Source organism: Gymnogyps californianus, chromosome 2, assembly GCF_018139145.2.
Source record: "Gymnogyps californianus isolate 813 chromosome 2, ASM1813914v2, whole genome shotgun sequence".
Lineage (NCBI taxonomy): Eukaryota > Metazoa > Chordata > Aves > Accipitriformes > Cathartidae > Gymnogyps > Gymnogyps californianus.
In genome coordinates, this window is record NC_059472.1 from 92352388 (window position 1) to 92368777 (window position 16390).

General features: G+C 47.8%; 1 protein-coding gene across 1 annotated transcript; it reads right to left on the reverse strand.

Moving 5' to 3' along the window:
• Positions 1–5630: 5630 nt before the first annotated feature.
• On the reverse strand, positions 5631–7765 carry FOXQ1 (forkhead box Q1). The gene has a single exon (XM_050892343.1). It carries the CDS (start codon positions 7011–7013, stop codon positions 5775–5777), a length of 1239 nt encoding a protein of 412 aa, XP_050748300.1. The 5' UTR covers positions 7014–7765; the 3' UTR covers positions 5631–5774.
• Positions 7766–16390: the final 8625 nt, after the last annotated feature.

The window sequence follows — 16390 nt, forward strand, 5'->3', positions numbered from 1 at the left end:
ATATTCACCCCATCATTAAAGAGCTACTGCAGCGCTCGGCAAAGTTGCAACAGGATACAAGCACCCTTGCCAAAATCACAGCTTAGTGCCTTGAATTTGGCTGGAGGTGGATTTCAACTTTGTTTTTATGTCTACTTCAGACTTAAAAGGCAAAAAGCCTGGCACAATAAAGGGACTCTCTTGTCTGTTATTAAATGAAACACCTGCTCCAGCTCAATGAAGAATTGTGCAAAATCTGGACTTTGGTTCAGAAGTTCTGCCCTTCCATGTGGGGCTGTGGTCGTTGTCCTTGCTCTTGCGCAGGAAGTCTCACCTTGGGCTACTTAAGGCATGGTGCAAAAGATGAAGGGCCTATGAATCTGAGTCCTCTGTATGTGCCTTTTTCTGGAGTGAAATTTCTTTTTGTTAAGGGTCTTCTGTGCCTGTGTCGTGGTTTGGCCCCAGCCAGCAACTAAGCACCATGCAGCTGCTCCCCCCTCCCCCCTCCCAATGGGATGGGGAGGAGGATTGGGGAAAAAAAAGTAAAACCTGTGGGTTGAGATAAGAATGGTTTAATAACTAAAGTAAAATAAAATATAATACTAACTAATAATAATTAAAATATAATAATAATAATAATAATAATAATAGTAACGAAAAGGAATATAACAAAAAAAGAGAAATAAAACCCAAGAAAAAAACAGTGATGCACAATGCAATTGCTCACCACTCGCTGACTGATGCCCAAGCACCAATCCGCCCCTCCTGGCCAACTCCCCCCTGTTTATATACTGAGCATGATGTTCTATGCTATGGAATATGTCCTTGGCTAGTTCAGGTCAGCTGCCCCGGCTGTGCTCCCTCCCAGCTTCTTGCACACCTGCTTGCTGGCAGAGCATGGGAAACTGAAAAGTCCTTGGCTTAGGATAAGCGCTACTTAGCAACAACTAAAACATCAGTGTGTTATCAACATTATTCTCACACTAAATCCAAAACACACTGTACCAGCTACCAAGAAGAAAATTAACTCTATCTCAGCTGAAACCAGGACAGCCTGATACATCCTGCCCCTAAGAATCACCCTTTTGAAAAAGGGTTTGGGGCAGAAAAAAAGGACAAGGTCCTGAGGCAAAATTACATCCATCTTCTTTCAGTTCTCTCAGCATCTAGTGTGAAATTAAGCTGATACCAAGGGCTGCACTTTTGCTTAGGAGCTTTCACTAGAGATCTGTGTTGAATTGAGTCTTGTAGATAGCACTGCTGTGCTGAGATGGCTCTTGAATAAAATGACTGATTTCAGTGGACTTCTTCCTGAATAAAGGTTAGAGATATTGAAGGGCTATTTATCCCGTCTTATGGGTCATTGGGAGTGTAAGAGCTGAAAGCAAGTTTCAGGCTTCATCAGATCTGGCTGGTGAAAAATGGGGTTAATTAATCTAATAGGAAAATAACACAATCAAAATGTTGCCCTACTGGCATGTCTCCACTAAGGTAAAAGAGTAAAACTCTTTGCCTCCACTATAAAGGAGAATAGGTACAGTATTACTGTATTATCCTGCTGCATGGAATCTATGTAATACATACAAGCTGTTATCCACAGATCACTTTTGCAAGCTTGTTTCTTCTGTTAGTTGGTGTTTGGCAGCTATTAATTCCTGAAGTGCATAAACTTCTGCCTAAACCTCTCCTTTGTATTAATTTGGTCTTAATCCACAGAGGAGGAGTGTATGCAGTTCTGCTGCTCAATAGGTTAAAATTGGAAGAGATTTAGGAAAGTGGTTAGGACTAACATTATTCAGGTAAGTAGTTTTATCACTTATCTAGTATGGAGGTGGGGCAGGATGGGGAGAAGCCCCCCAGAAATGTTTGATGAAAATATTTTGATCATCAGGTATGATTTTTTTCCCTCTTTATAGCATGATAAGACATTCGAAACCTGCATGAGATGAAACAGTTATGGGACAAAAAGTCTCAGAAACAAAATCTATTTATCTGGAAAGCCAAATCTCTTTTCAAAAATGCAGTTAAAACCAGAGCACAGACTGAACCAGAATTCATGTGCAGTTCTGCTCAGGCTGGGGTTTCCACCAAGTGCACAAAGAAACTGCAGAGGGGCTGGAGCAGCCAGCATGGGACGTTTGCAGATTCTCTCACATGCCGACGAACAGACTATTATGCTCTCTGTTCCAGCCGGGCTTTCTGTGCCACTGACATAATGTTTGCCTGTACAGCGTGTAAAAAACTCTCAAGTATCCCGAACTGCACCCATCCAACAAACAGATGCTCTGGGTGACGTAGACACTAGTAGGGTTGAAAGAACAGGGTGCAAAAGTATTGGCTTACTGCTGATGTGTCAAATATCAAAAGGAGAAAGGCTTTGTCTCTCTTCTGTCATCCTGATTTATTAGACGTTAAGAAAGACAAAGTACCCCAGACATACAAACGTCGCTGTTTTGGGAAGGTCTGCGAAATGGTTAATGTGCTTGTTCCACACAAAAATGTAAAGTGTCGGTTCTCTGATTACCTGCTGCTGGAAAGTGTTTGGACAGGTGCCGTGTTTCACCAGCCGTCTGTCACAGCTGACAGCCCGGATTTATGGCAGTACACCAGGGCTGGCCTCCCCCCTCCGCCGGCTCCGCTCCGGGTCCCGGCCAGCCGGGCGCCCCGGGGCGGGGGCTGCGGGCAGGGCCCTCCCGCTTCTCTGCCCGCTCCGCGGAGCTGGCATGCGGCTACCTCTGCCGTGTACGCAGGGCAGGATGACAGCCGAGACCCAGCCGGTTGTTTTAAATTATTTTTCCCACCCGTAAATTCACTTGCGTGTGAACAAGCTGGTCCAGCTCCCTTGCTCAGAAACGCAGGCATGGTCTAAGCAGCACCGCGAATGGGGCAATTTCCACCCAAAGGTCAACAGGGGCGAGTTCGTCCCTTGCCTCCTCTTCAGAGGATGATGCTCAAACAGGAGGAGGCGGAGAAGACCCGACCCTTCAGCAAGCGAAAGCCCCCCAGCCCTCCCGCCGAGCGGGCTCCGGACAGCGGGCGGTACCTGCCCGCCCTCCCACCGCCTCGCCCGGCAGCCCAGATGCCACGGGGTCCCCTCAAATCCCGATCCCAACCTGCTGGGGAAATCCGAACAAGCACTGGGAAAGGACCGCGAGGACACAGATAGCCCTTATACTGCACTGTTGTCGTACGTTTCCCGACGTATCCAAAAATCGAGATTCATAGAAGATATATACTTGTTAACAAGGCACGTCCCGAACTCTGTGGGCTTTTTTTTTTTTTTTTTTAATGCTGAGTTACTTTTTAATGAAAAAGGGACTTTTCTAAAAGTAAAAAGCAGAACGTCATCCGATTAAGCATACGTTAACACACATAGTCATCCCTACTCACGCTTATGTACATCCGATTAAATACACGCTTGTGGCTGTAATAAATTCCACTTTCTGTCAAGGTGCTTTTAACATACCCTGAAATACGACCATTACAGATCGACAAAACCAAAAGATATTAGCAGTTGCATACTGACGGCTCGTGGACTCCTATAAAGAAAGAGATGTTAAAATACAAGCTAGAGGAAAGGGTAGGTTATAGAAGGGTAGATTAATATTTGCACAGAGCCTTGAAGGCAGAATGATGTCGAAATAGTGTGTGAGAGTGTGTGTGTGTGTATGTGTGCATGCGTGTGTGTACATAAAAACCAATTCCTTCAAGGGCTGGATTACTTCATACATTAGTCACTAATCTCTTGCAATGTTCTGATGAATGTTATGGTCTGAGCTAAACACCGTGAAATCTGCCTGAGCTTTATTGAAACAAGTCGGTGTTTTCGCCCGCAGATTGTTCTGTTTGAAGCTTTTCTTTCCCAACACACCTTCGCTCTTCGGCATAATTTTTGCGAGTAGGATAGAAGCTATTCAGCGGCTGAACCCCGGCGCTGGGTTTCCAGGGTCCGAAATAGGAGTAATTAGAAAAAAAAACCAAGCAGCGCCCAAAATTTTGCTTGTCTTCGTTTGTTTAGGTGATCTGTGCTTACAGAAGACTTGGAGGGGAAAAAAGCCCGCCTATTTTCATCCTTTTTTTAAATTAAAACAAACAAACAAGCCCCGAATTATCATTTCGGCGTTTGTTTAAAGCTCTTCGAGTTCGGGGACGCCACTAAATCGTAATTCAGTACCACGGGCAGTTAAAACCCCATCCGTTCCCTTTTCCGACTCAGTCTTTCTGAAGCTGTCCTGATCACTTCTGACAATAGGAAACAGCCCTAACATAACACGCGTCGGGAGAAGGCAACGTGTGTAAACTTTTTATGACCAGCAAACATTCAGTAGCATTCACCCCGCTGAGGTTTGCCCGCCGCAGATGCCAGCGAGGCTGTCCCCACCAGAAGCAGTTGGAGCTCGGTCGTGCCAACGACCTTCCTGAAGCGAGTTTTCTTTGGACCGAGAGATGACAACAGGATTACATGTCGTCTGCTGTCCTTCGGGGAAAACAGAAAAAGAAGGGGGGGAAAAAAAAAAAAAAGGCAGGCAGATGGTCAGGACTTCCGCAGGCTGCCCGCAAGTCGGGCAGCCAGCCTGCAAATCTGCCTGCCTGCCTGCAAACCTGCCTGCCTTTCTGCAGGGCTGAGCACCGGCGAGGAAACCTGATTTGACTCGAGGAATTGAAGAGGACTTCCAAACCTGGCGGCAGCCCAAGAGGAGAACCTCTCTCACCTCCCGTGGCCAAATTAAGGCGGGTCCGTACGCGGCACCTCTACCCGCCGGGAGGGATGGGGAGGAAAGGGCGGGCAGGCCGGCTGCCCCCGCAGTCCGAGCGCTCCTCGGCCGAGGCTACCTCACGGCGGGCTCCCCTCCCTCCACGCCAGCACAGACATCACGCTCTTCTCCTTATTACCGTCTTTATTTAGGGGGCAGCTTTTATTCGGGGGAGAGGAGAAAGGAGAAAAAAAAAAAAAGGGAAAAAACACGGTGGCCGAGCGTCAATAAAATGCACACGCACATATATACAAACACAAAAATAAAATACGAAAAAAATTACTCTTCTCTTTCCAGTAGCAGTGGTCTTGGCCTTAAACGTACAGCTCCGCCCAGTACAGGAGACAACGCCTGACATTTCCTTGAGCCCTTTCCCCTCTCCCGCCCCCCCGCCCCCAGAACAATAATTAATTAAAAAAGCTGCACTCTCTTTGTGTTAAAAACACTACTTTTATAAATAATTTAATGTCCTCCCTTCCCACGAAATGCTAGTTGCCGGACAGGAGAAAAGGTTTCTTTTGGCACAGTGATGCATCGCTTTGCAGTACAGACCTACGGCTCCACAGCAGCCCCCGGCCCCCTCCCTTTCTCTCTCCCTGCTCCTCCCGGCAGGCGCCCCCGCTCCCCCTCCCTCCTCCCCGCCCTCCCAAGTGCACAGCGCATCCCCCGGCTGCCGCCACCGCGCGTCTCCGCGGGGGCATCCCCTGCTCTGCTGCCCAAGGCTTTGGTGGCAGGAGATGCGGGGACAAGAGGGGGAATAGAAAGGAGGCGGCGAGGGAATGGCAGAAGTCAAGTAGTCTCAACGAACAGTAAGAAGCACTTGAGGCTCATGGCTATGTCCAAAACGACAGTTATTTTGGTTTTCTGATTTTTTTTTTTTTTAAGTTAAACCCACTGTCATTTCACTAAGGCACAGTCACCGAGGCTTTTGCTTGGAGGCTTTGGTCGCCTCTGGAGTTAAAGTGCGGGATCCAGAGCCTCCTCCTTTCCCCCTCCCCGCCTCCCCGGGCAGGCCCCTCGCAGGGGAGGAGGGGGGCTCCATTAAGCCAGGGGGGTCTCCACGGCGTACGGCTGGAAGGAGGCCGAGCCCCCCGCCGCCGGCTGCAGCGGCCCGGCCAGCCGAAGTGGCCCGTAGAGCGGGGAGCCGGGCGGCGGCCCCCGCCCGCCCTTCGAGAGGGCGGCGGGGAAGAGCGGCGCCCGCGGCCGCTCCGCCGGCGGCGGCTCGCCCTGGGCCAGCGCCTGCCGCCCGCCCCCCAGCAGCAGCGGCGGCGGCTCGCCCAGCCCGTAGGCGCAGAGCTGCAGGAGGCCGCCGCCGTAGAGGGCGGCGGCAGCGGCGGGCGGGGGCTGCGCGGCAGGTGGGTAGGGGAGCAGCGGGTAGGGACCGGGCAGCAGGTGCGGGGGCGCGGGCGGCGCCGGCCAGAGGAGGCGGGCGTGCGGCGGCGGCGGCTGCTGCTGCGGGGCGGCGCGGGGCCCCGCCGGCCGCCGGAGGAGGCTCTCGATGGCGAAGGAGCTGGAGAACTTGGCGCCGCCACCGCCCGCCGCCGCCGCCGCCCCGCCGCTCACCGCCGCTGCCTCCTTGGCGGCGGCGCCCGGCGCGCAGTTGCAGGGCGAGGAGGCGCAGCAGCACCGCGGGGAACCGCCGGGGGACGCGGCGCCCGCTCCGGCCGCCTCCTGCGGCGGCGGCGGCGGCGCGGCGGCGGCGGCGGGGCGGGCGGGCTGCGGCGGCGGGGCGGCGCGGCTGAGGCGCTTGCGGCGGCGGCGGAAGACGCCGTCGGCGAAGGTGTACTCGCTGCTGGGGTTGAGCATCCAGTAGTTGTCCTTGCCCCAGGGCCGCGCCGGGTCGCGCAGCACCTTGACGAAGCAGTCGTTGAGGGAGAGGTTGTGGCGCACCGAGTTGCGCCAGCCGGTGTAGGCGCCGCGGAAGAAGGGGAAGCGGCTCATCAGGTAGTCGTTGATCTCGGCCAGGGTCAGGCGGCCGCCGGCCGAGTCGCGGATGGCCATGGCGATCAGCGCGATGTAGGAGTAGGGCGGCTTCGGCCGCCGCGTGTAGGGCTTCCCCTTGGCGCTCTCGGCCGGCGGCGGCGGCGGCTGCGGGGCGGGGGGCGGCGGCGGGGGGTGCCCCGGCCGCACGACCCCGCTGCCCGGGCTGTTGGCGGCGCAGTCGCCGTCCGAGCCCAGCTCGCTCTCAGCCGGCGCCGGGGAGAGGGAGCCGCTGCCTTCCTGGTCGCTGCCGGCGCTCAGCTTGTCCTCGTAGTGCTGCGAGAACACCTCCAGCTTCATGGCGGCGGCGGCGGCGCCGGCGGCCTCCCCGCGGCTCCGCTGGGCGGGCGCGACCCCCGCCCCTCGGCGCGGCCTCAAGGGCGGCGAGGGGGCCCGGGGGGTTTCTGCCCCCGCGCCGGCTTGGACAGCTCCGCGGCGACAGGCAGGGCAGGGCAGGCAGTGCGGGCAGAGCAGGGCAGCGGGGCTCCGCGCCCGCCTCACCCGGCCGCCCCGGGTGTCGCTGGCAGGGGGCTGGCCCCTTCCCCCGCCGGTGGACGGCGAGGACAGGCGGCGGTGCCCTGCCGCCTTCGGCAGCGAGGCGGGGGACGGGGCGCTTCCTCCGGCTTCCACCTCCTTCTCCCCCACCGGGGCGCGCTCGCTCTCTTTCTGCCCCCCTTTTTGTCCTCCTCGCTCTTTACTCCCGCTGCTCCATGGGGCCGGAGGAGAGGGGCGAGGAGGCCTCCGCGGAGCCGGTGCGAGCGGGCGGGTGGCTGCCGGAGCCGGCTCCTCTCCGCGTCCCCCCGAGCCCGGTGCTCCTCGGGGGCGCTGCCGATGTTACCGTCCGGCGCTCCTCGGGCGCGGGGAGAAGCTCTCGAGGGACGCCGGGGTTACTCCTCTCTCTCTGCGGCTTCGGGCCCCGTCAGTGCCGGGACGCCGGGCTGGCTCCTCGCTGCGGCGCAGGCAGCACCCGGGTTATTAGGGTTATTACTGTTATTGTCATTATCTCCCTCTTCCCCTGTGGTTCTGTGTCTCTCCACCACTTTCAGACCAGCCCATTATAACGCCGGCGAGAGGCGGAGCCAGGACAAAGATCTGAAAGGGTGGTGGGTGGAGAAGCAAGGTAGCAAAGGTGGGTATGCGCTAATAAGCCGTATCAGAGCCGTAATTAGCTGAGATGACAGCGAGGTCTTGTTGGAAAGTTATTTTACGAAACTTGTTTGTATTTTCTCCTGCCAGGTCCCTCCCCTTCCCGGGTATTTCGAATGAAGCCGCAGTTCGGCGCGACTTAGCAGAGCCGGGCCCGCCTCCCAGGTGTAAAATGCAGGATGACTTACAGGTGGCAGAGCAGAACCTGTTACATGCAGTGATTTATTTTAATAGCGCCGTATATAGCAACAAGTTGTAATGTGACAGCTCAACAACCTGTTGGAAAATAATACACGACTTTGCAGTTGTGAATTCCTAATGATTTATGTAGCCTGACAAAGTCGTTTCAGTCCTGGCCCCTCTTTTCTTCTGTCATAACCACACCGGGGGCAGGGGTAAAATGGGAACAGGTAGGCAATGCTGTGGGCTTTTGCTACGAGAGAATTAGTCAAAACCTTAATCTTAGTTTTAAGTGTATTAATGTGCATATAGTAGCGTTGCTTGATCTCTTCCGGATGGTGTGTTTGTAACCTCTCTGTTATAACTGTCGCTCTCCAATAAAATCTTTTATGGTGGTTTTTTTTTAAATAGTGACTTTGCTTTAACTTTTTTTTGCACATTGTGGATCTGTAAATTTTCTGTAAAACCTGGGACAAAAAGTATTCTGTAATTTTACCTAGACACTTCTCTTTCTAGAAAAATTAGTTGTGATTTTTGGGTTTGTTTTTAGGTTTAAGTTGTCAGGGTCTTACCTTCCTTCACAGGTTTTGCCTCCTTCAACCGTATGCTAGACAGAACAACTCAATGAAGAGAGCTATATGGCAGTAGCTTCTCTGTAACTCCCTGTTCAGTCCTATCCTGCTCGCTGTTCAAAGTCAATTGCAAAATGCCATTTGACTTCATACGGCAGTAGCGCTAGCATCTGCAAAACAATAACAAAACAAAAACATCAGCAGAAATCCAGTGTGGTGCTTGTATTGTATTTCTCATACGTACACTTTGAATTCTGTGTCCTGGAGTAAGAGTTGGATTGCTCCATATTTTCCAAAAGCAGTCTTTCTAAATTGGACCTTATTTTAGAATAAATACTTAATGCAGAGTCACTCCGGTTAGGACTATGCTGTTGTGGTCTGGCTGTTAAGGAGTGTTGGAGAGGAACATGAAAAAAGGCAGGTTTAAAAGACTAACAGAAGAAACAAACAGCACTACTTTCTGTCTCGATCTCTCTTGAATAGAATATACGTTCCCACACACACCTGCATTTTGTTTCAAAGCCATTTGCCATTTCTTCAGTCTGCGTGAGTCTTAAATAGTAAATATTGAACAATGAGAGGTTCTTCTGTCCTTCTGGTTGTACTCTTGCTAACTTTAATAATAATAGGCTTGATGTCGTCCTGTTCTCACTAAAGCTGTACCAGTTCAGAAAAGCTGGCAATTCAGAAAGACAAAAATAAGAGGAGGGAGACCTCTCTTGGTTTCTTGTTGTTGTTGTCTCCATGTAATGTAAACCGAGATCTTTCAGTAAAGCGTTGCATTAGCTGTAGGTGCCAATGTTTGTGTTTAAGGGTATGGGAAAAAGCTATCACTCCTTCCAAAACTTGTATTTTCTAAGATGATGCCAATGGCGAGGGTAGGTTTTTTCCTCTTCCTGCTTTTGTTGTAAATAGCAGTGAAGTAGCGATGAATTGCTAGCTCACCTTTGATGTTTATTTTATTACCGTTCCACTATTTGTGTGGAAAATGTAGACATTGTCTCTTATCTTTATTCAAAGAACTTAAAAAGTCATTCAAATGCTGTAGGTAAACACGTCAGACATAACAGAAGCTTTTTCACGGCCATACTTCAAGACTAGGAGTGGATGGCAAAGCTGGTTTTGCAAGATTTAAGAGTGGACAGAAGCTTGTGCTCAAAATAATACTATTACAAAGATAGCTATTAACAGCTGGGAGCAGGGAGCCTTTCTAAGATCAGCGCTGATTCTTCTTGCGGCTCAAGGCCCCTTCGCTGCCTCTGAGCGAGTGCCTGTTGTAAACTGGCCCTTGAAATCGGTGGTGGCTCTTACCTGAGAAAGCATATGAAGGTGCTTATGTGAAGGACTGTGCACGGTTTAAATAGAGCCTTCCTGGCCCAAGTGAGAGCGATGTCAAGCCCATTGCTATTGCTGCCCATGAAACAACGAGCGAAGTTGTAAGAAGTGGCGAAATAGTCCCAACTACTCCTGTCTCTCACCACTGAGAGTATATGTAACCTCAAGTCTTTTCCTGCTATACTTATTTAAAAGGCACAGTATCGCCTTCAGGTTTATAAAGATTAACACAATCATCGGAAAAACTGATTCTGTTAAGTAAACTTCACATCAAAAGCGCTTTGATGTGCTGTATTATAGCAAAGCCAAACACTCCACCCCCATCACCCCAAGAAAAACCTCCAAAAACCTCTAGTGAAGCAATGTAAAAAAAATCTAATTCTTTGTTCTAAAATGAAATGTCTCTTCCTCTTTAGAGGAGCAGAGCAGGGCTTTTTTTGATGTATGACCCCCTCTTTTCCTACCCAAAACAGTACGTAGTCAAAGACAAAGGGGAGAAATGCGAATGGTTGCTTGAAAATCACACGCTCAACTTTGCTTCCCATTTTCTGTAGTATTTGACTCATTTAATTCAGAAGTAGTAAGTGTGCCAAATTTGGAGGTAGGGCAGTGTAGTCCTTTGCAGTTTGCTCAAGCTATGAATTCTAAAAATACGCCTTACTAAATGTAGCAAAATGCTACACTGTCTGGTGGCTGTGGGTATATTTTTGGTTGTTCCCGTTGTATTGTCTCCATGGTATTTTAAACCATGATTTAGTTTTACACTTCAGCAAACATGAAGCAAAGGTGTGTCATGCTATGGTCTTGCTTTTTATTTTTTTTTTAAATCTTTTTTTTTTCCACCCAATCCTTTCTTACCATCTTTTCTGCTTTCTGTCCTGCCAGACTGCTAACTAGATTAGAGAGGGCTTCCAGATAAGATCATATAAGCACAACTGGTCAATAAAGTCTCTCTGTGGTGACTGGGAAAGTCCTATAGTTGGCGGTAGGCAAGCTTATTTGTACATCTGAGATGTCCGGCACACCAGCTGGACAAAGTGCTTCATCATCTCTTCTCCTCCTCCTGTAGCAAGCTGCAGGAGTGCACTGCTTTGCCAGGAATGATGAAATTGGACAATGCAATACACTAGGCGAGCAACAATAGACCAGTTCAAAGAGTTCTCTTTGGATGGGCTGCTCACAGCAGGAGACGTGCCTAGCATGCATAAATGAACTACAGAGTCTGTGAAGGTTGGCTAATTGCACTATGTATATTTTTATAGTTGAAGGAAATCCAGCTAGAGACTGAGCTGTAAGAAAGGAGGTTAGTGGAAATTCATTTAGACCTTGAGAGGAAGGTTTTGATCATTGAAGCAGAATGCATGTCTGCGTGAATTCCCACATTGGAAACTCTACAGATTTGCACTTTTTCTCAAGGACAGCCATTCCCTGTGGGCAGAGATTTTCTCATGTCTTTGGCAGGTACTAAGAGCTGAATTTACAATGGGGACTTCCATTTCAACTTTGTTTCACGCAGTCTTTATTTTCTTGGGAGCTCTTGTTCAGAATGAAATTTTCCCATGCCAAGAGCTTAGTATCACTTCCTCCCTGTGCCCACTTCACGTCCCATAAAAAAGTCCACATCTAAGCAAATTTCTTTTCTCCAGTGTACTGGATTGTGACAGAATGGGCAGGGAGAGATTTTCTCCAGTGAAGAGGATGACATTATTGCTGTTGTTACTAATGCTTAGTAGTGGAGAATTCCTGGTTCCTACACCATCCTTTCCACCCAGAGATCTCAGAGCTCTCCCATTTTACAGGCAAAGAGGAGTGAAGGGGAGTCCTGCTGAAAATCATTTGGCAAGTCGATTGCAACCCTGTCGGTAGTCCTTGTCCTGGACTGTGTCCACTGAGGTATCCACCACGAGGTCTCATCAGAAGCGTTGTGCCATTTAGCAAGGAGCTGTCAAAATGGAGTTTGCTCTGTCCTGAGACTCAGATAGCTAATTCTCTCTTTTTACTAATGCTATGTTAAGCTTCAGGGGCTTGAATGGGGCTCCACACCGGCGTAAGATGAACCTCTCTGGAATATATTGCAGGTCTGCAGTCTGGGAAAGTACATGACATAAAAGAGTGGAGGGTGAGGAGTGAGGTTAAGTCAACACAGTATTTACAACGTATTTTGTGATGACTTAATTTAGTAACTGTCCCCATAGGCTTTTCTCATAGCTGATTACCTGGTTTCATATAACTGCACCAAGAGAGAGAAAATCCAAATGGTGATGGACTTACGGGTTTGTGGATCTCTTAAAGGAGATTATTCTTACAGTAAGAAAGAAACTGGTATTGGAAGGCAGCACAGGTATTGATAAGTCTGGATGTAATTGTCAGGATGGAACTGCTTGCTAAGTGACAGGCTCCACTGCAATTAGAAGTTCTGTTGTGTTATGTTTGTTATGAAGTTATGATGCAGAAGCCATTTGGTGAAATTCTGTGGCTCTCTGCCAGGAATAGTGAATGTTTCTTGCTACTGGTGCCAAACAAACTTAAAAGGAAACCATCACAGCTTGTTATTGCTGGTGCCAGACCAAATATCTGTTGGCGCCAAACTTGGTATTGATGCCAGAGGCTTGCTATCACTGGCCCACGATACGAGGAAACACCGGCCGAGCTGTTACAATAGCCTCTTATTGCCTTTTGCCTTGAAGTCCATGCATTGATGGAGCAGAGTGAACAGCTTCGTAAGAGAAGTACAGCAAAATTAACCGAGAGCTGAAGGGCTTTGAATGTGTGATGGACAGTCATTGAACTTTGCTAGCCCTTCCTGGAATACACCTAAGCCAACTCAAAACCACATATATTTTACATGGGTAAACAAGTGACTAGAGATATGAAGGATATGTTTCCATTCAACTAAGTTAAAGTACTATTTATAGCACTGCGGATTAACAAATGAATCACCTTGCCAATAATCTTCCAGTTGAACAGCAATAACTATTCAACATTCTTACTTCTGGGTTGGGTTTTTTGGGTTTTTTTGTTGTTTCTTTGTTTTAAAAAAGCTATTTCTGGGTGGAATCCCATGATGTATATAAGCATTAGCCAAATCTGTAAATAAATAATGGTGTAAAAAAACTTCTTGATTTTTTTTTTCCCCAAGACCAAGTCAACTGCATTATAATGGAGCTATTCAGAGGCAGGCTGCTGATGGCCATGCCTTCCTGTGGTAGGCAGGATTTGGCAGTAATGCCCCCCAATTATGTCTCTCTTGTGCATGTTCTGTCCTTCATTCGCTCTTTTCCATTTTCCTTCCCTGCTTCAAAATCTGAATCATCATCTGTCGAGTCATTTTGATCTAATCCTCCAACCTCCTGGACAGCTCCAGAACAGCATTGGTATCTTTGAAAATCTGGTCTGTGCAGCTTCTTGCTTACTCCTGGGACAGGTAGCATAGTTACACCGAGGGTACATCTATTATAGTACCTCAGGGTGGTGGGGGATGGGGGTTTATAACCTCCAAACCGTGTTCCAGAAATCAGGTGTGTTTTCACCACTTTTCAGATGGCAGAGAAACGCAGTAAAAGCTTGAGGAGCTGGTTCTTCAGCTGCTGCAGATCTGACAAAATCATTAGTTTTGTTGAGTTGCATGGGTTGAGTATCTGATCTCCAGTTCCTAGGTGAGTTCTTAAGGGATTAGCTGAGTTTCAGTCTCTGGAAGGTGTGAACAAACATACTGTTGCCTCACACACGTGAAGTTTCTTCCCTAAAGATGTCAAAGTGCTTTGTGCAGAGGGTGTAGCTATTTCTGTTCTGTAAGTAAAGGTTCACAGGTTTTAAATGTCTTGGCCAAAGTTACATGATCTAAGCTGGGCATAAGACATGGGTTTCCTAATTCCTCAACTACTGCTCTACCTACTAACCCCGTTGTTTCCCTGAACCTTTACATATACTTGAGTAGATTAATAATTAACCTCCAAGTGGGGCACTTTGAAGCAAATGTAAAATGAAACCAAACACTTGTCTTGGTTTTTAGTCATACCAGATTTGCAAGTAGGGTGTGTTTAAATGCTGCAGGTAGATAAAGTCTTGTTAATTTAGATTAGAGTAAAAGTCAGTGCCTTATCAAAGCAAGTGACTAATTAGGAAAACTATTACCTTTTGGAAAAGACACAGTTGAACTATCACTCAAAATTATTTTAACTAATTGAACAGTACTAGTATTTATGCTGAATAAAGGCTCGTGCAACTGCTGGGGAAAGGAGAAAGACTGAGAGCTTTTCCCAGGAATTGCCAGCGTTCCAGGTTTTTGATAATTTTGCTTTTAGAAACTTAACAGTACTTGTCATCAGTGTGTAAATGTGGGGAAGGGAGGAGAGTCCTGTGAGTCATCAGGGAGCCAAACTTACAGAATTTAAGTGAAGAGCTGCAGCATTTGTATTAAATATACTGCCTTCAGTCTCTTCACCTTACCAAGCCAACAGGACAGCAAAGTGCTCGTGAATGGTTTGAAATGATCCAGTGAATCTCAGGTCTGTAATAACTATGATCAGGCATTTGAGAACCTTCAAGGGTGGAAACACTAGGGCAAATCATGGTGTGAAAAGAAAGATTACGATCAGACTGTATTTATGTTCAGACAGATACATGCAATTGTGAAGAATCATTAAATAACTGTTAACCACACCTGCGCAGAGCCTCTGGCAATGCTGGCTTCTACAGAATCTCAAGAACTGCCATGTGCCTGACATCATACCTTTGCAAGGAAAGAAAAGTCCTGGGTGTTAGCCCAAGACTGGTAAGTAAAACATAGTCCACAGACTTGAGCCAGTTTAATGTCTGTTAGTGATTTTCTGGTGTGTCACACCCAGTACCTTCTCCCCTGTAAATCTGTCAGTAGTCCTGATTTGTTTGGTTAAGACCAGGTCTTACTAAACATCTCTGAATGTGCTTTAATGCAATGGCTACTTACCTGTAAGTCAGTCAGGACGGTGAGGAGGAAGTATGCAGGCACATAGGGAGTCTAGCACAAACAGTATCTTGAATTCTCTGGGGCTTGTAATTGCTGCTGTGACACACAGCTGCGTGTTTGGGTTTCTTTTTACATGGATCATTTTCCCTTTTAAAAACATTGGGGGGTTTTGACATTTTTTCATGATGGAAATGACATTTCAGAACCTTTTTATTTTTAATGTAAAAAAAATGAAAGGGAAGCCTATGGAGAATGGGGACAAGCAGGGTAAAAGTAGCAGAGGAAAAGGAAAAAGGAACTGGAGCAAAGCTGAGATGAAGAGATGACGATGTGGAGAAAGTTGGAGTAGATAGCTCCAACCAAGAGCACATTGCAGAGCAGTTCCACTCAGACTGTAGGAAATTTCCAGGATGCCCAAAGATCTCCAATTTGGCTGCTTCTGCTGGTGGAATTTTTTGGACTGCTCACCTCTACAGCTTTCCTCAGGCTAGGGAGTTCTCTGGGTTTTCATTTCCCATGGTGCGTTTGGAAGCAATCGTCTTTCATCTCCATTTTCTCTCTTGGAGTATGCTTTTCCTGTCTTTCATGGCTAGGGGTGGTTGAGGAGTTTGTGTTTGTTTTGTTGTTTTTTTTTTTTTTAATTGAATAAAAAATATTAAAAAATGTACAAGTGAAGGTTGAACATCAGTGTTTAATTCCTGAAAGGAGCTGCTATGCATCGGTTTGATATCTCTTTCTAATTGCAATTTCTGTACAAAATCTTTCCTTTTTTTTTCCCCTAATGAAAATCTCCAGCAACTGTGAAGAATGGGAGATTTTGAAACAGAAACAGCACGACTGATGCACAGAGGGATTTTCAAGAAGATGGAATAATATTTCAAAAATTTGCAGACTTCAGTATTCGTATCAGAGAAGTGTAAGCTCCGGCACTTGACGTTGATAGATCAGACTATGGAGATACTTACTCATCGCTTACGAGAGTCCTTATTCATAACTTGATTTATTTATGCTGTAAGGGTTTGGAAGACAGTGCATTTTTACTTTCTCCAGTTGAGATGGAGTCAATGCCAAGCAACTTAGCAAAGCCTAATATATATTAAAACTTTTAAGAGTTACCAAAGTGTTGTGGGAAAAATGCCCTCCCACCGTGCTACTTTAAATACCCGTCAACTCTCTGTGAGTAAATCTTGGTGACTTGGACAGAGTTTATTTTGAAGGCAGGATGTGAAGTAGTACACCCTGTACTCTCTTACCCCTCTTTGGCCTTTAAATGCACTATCATTAAAGGCTGGCCCCTTGATGAAGTTAGGTGGAGTCAAGTGCAGAGGCAAACTGAATAGGTGGGGCTTTCACTCCAGTGGGCCTGAATTCAAACCTTCAAAACTTTGGCCAGACTCATGACTATTCACAGTTGAGACTTTAATTAAATGGTGTTGGATATGAGAGTTAAATGTGGAAACTCTGTATTCCATTGTACTAGCTCATGTTGCCGAAAG

Coding starts and splice junctions, on each gene's coding strand:
- FOXQ1 (XM_050892343.1), bottom strand. CDS start 7,013: ATGAAGCTGGAGGTGTTCTCGCAGCACTACGAGGACAAGCTGAGCGCC.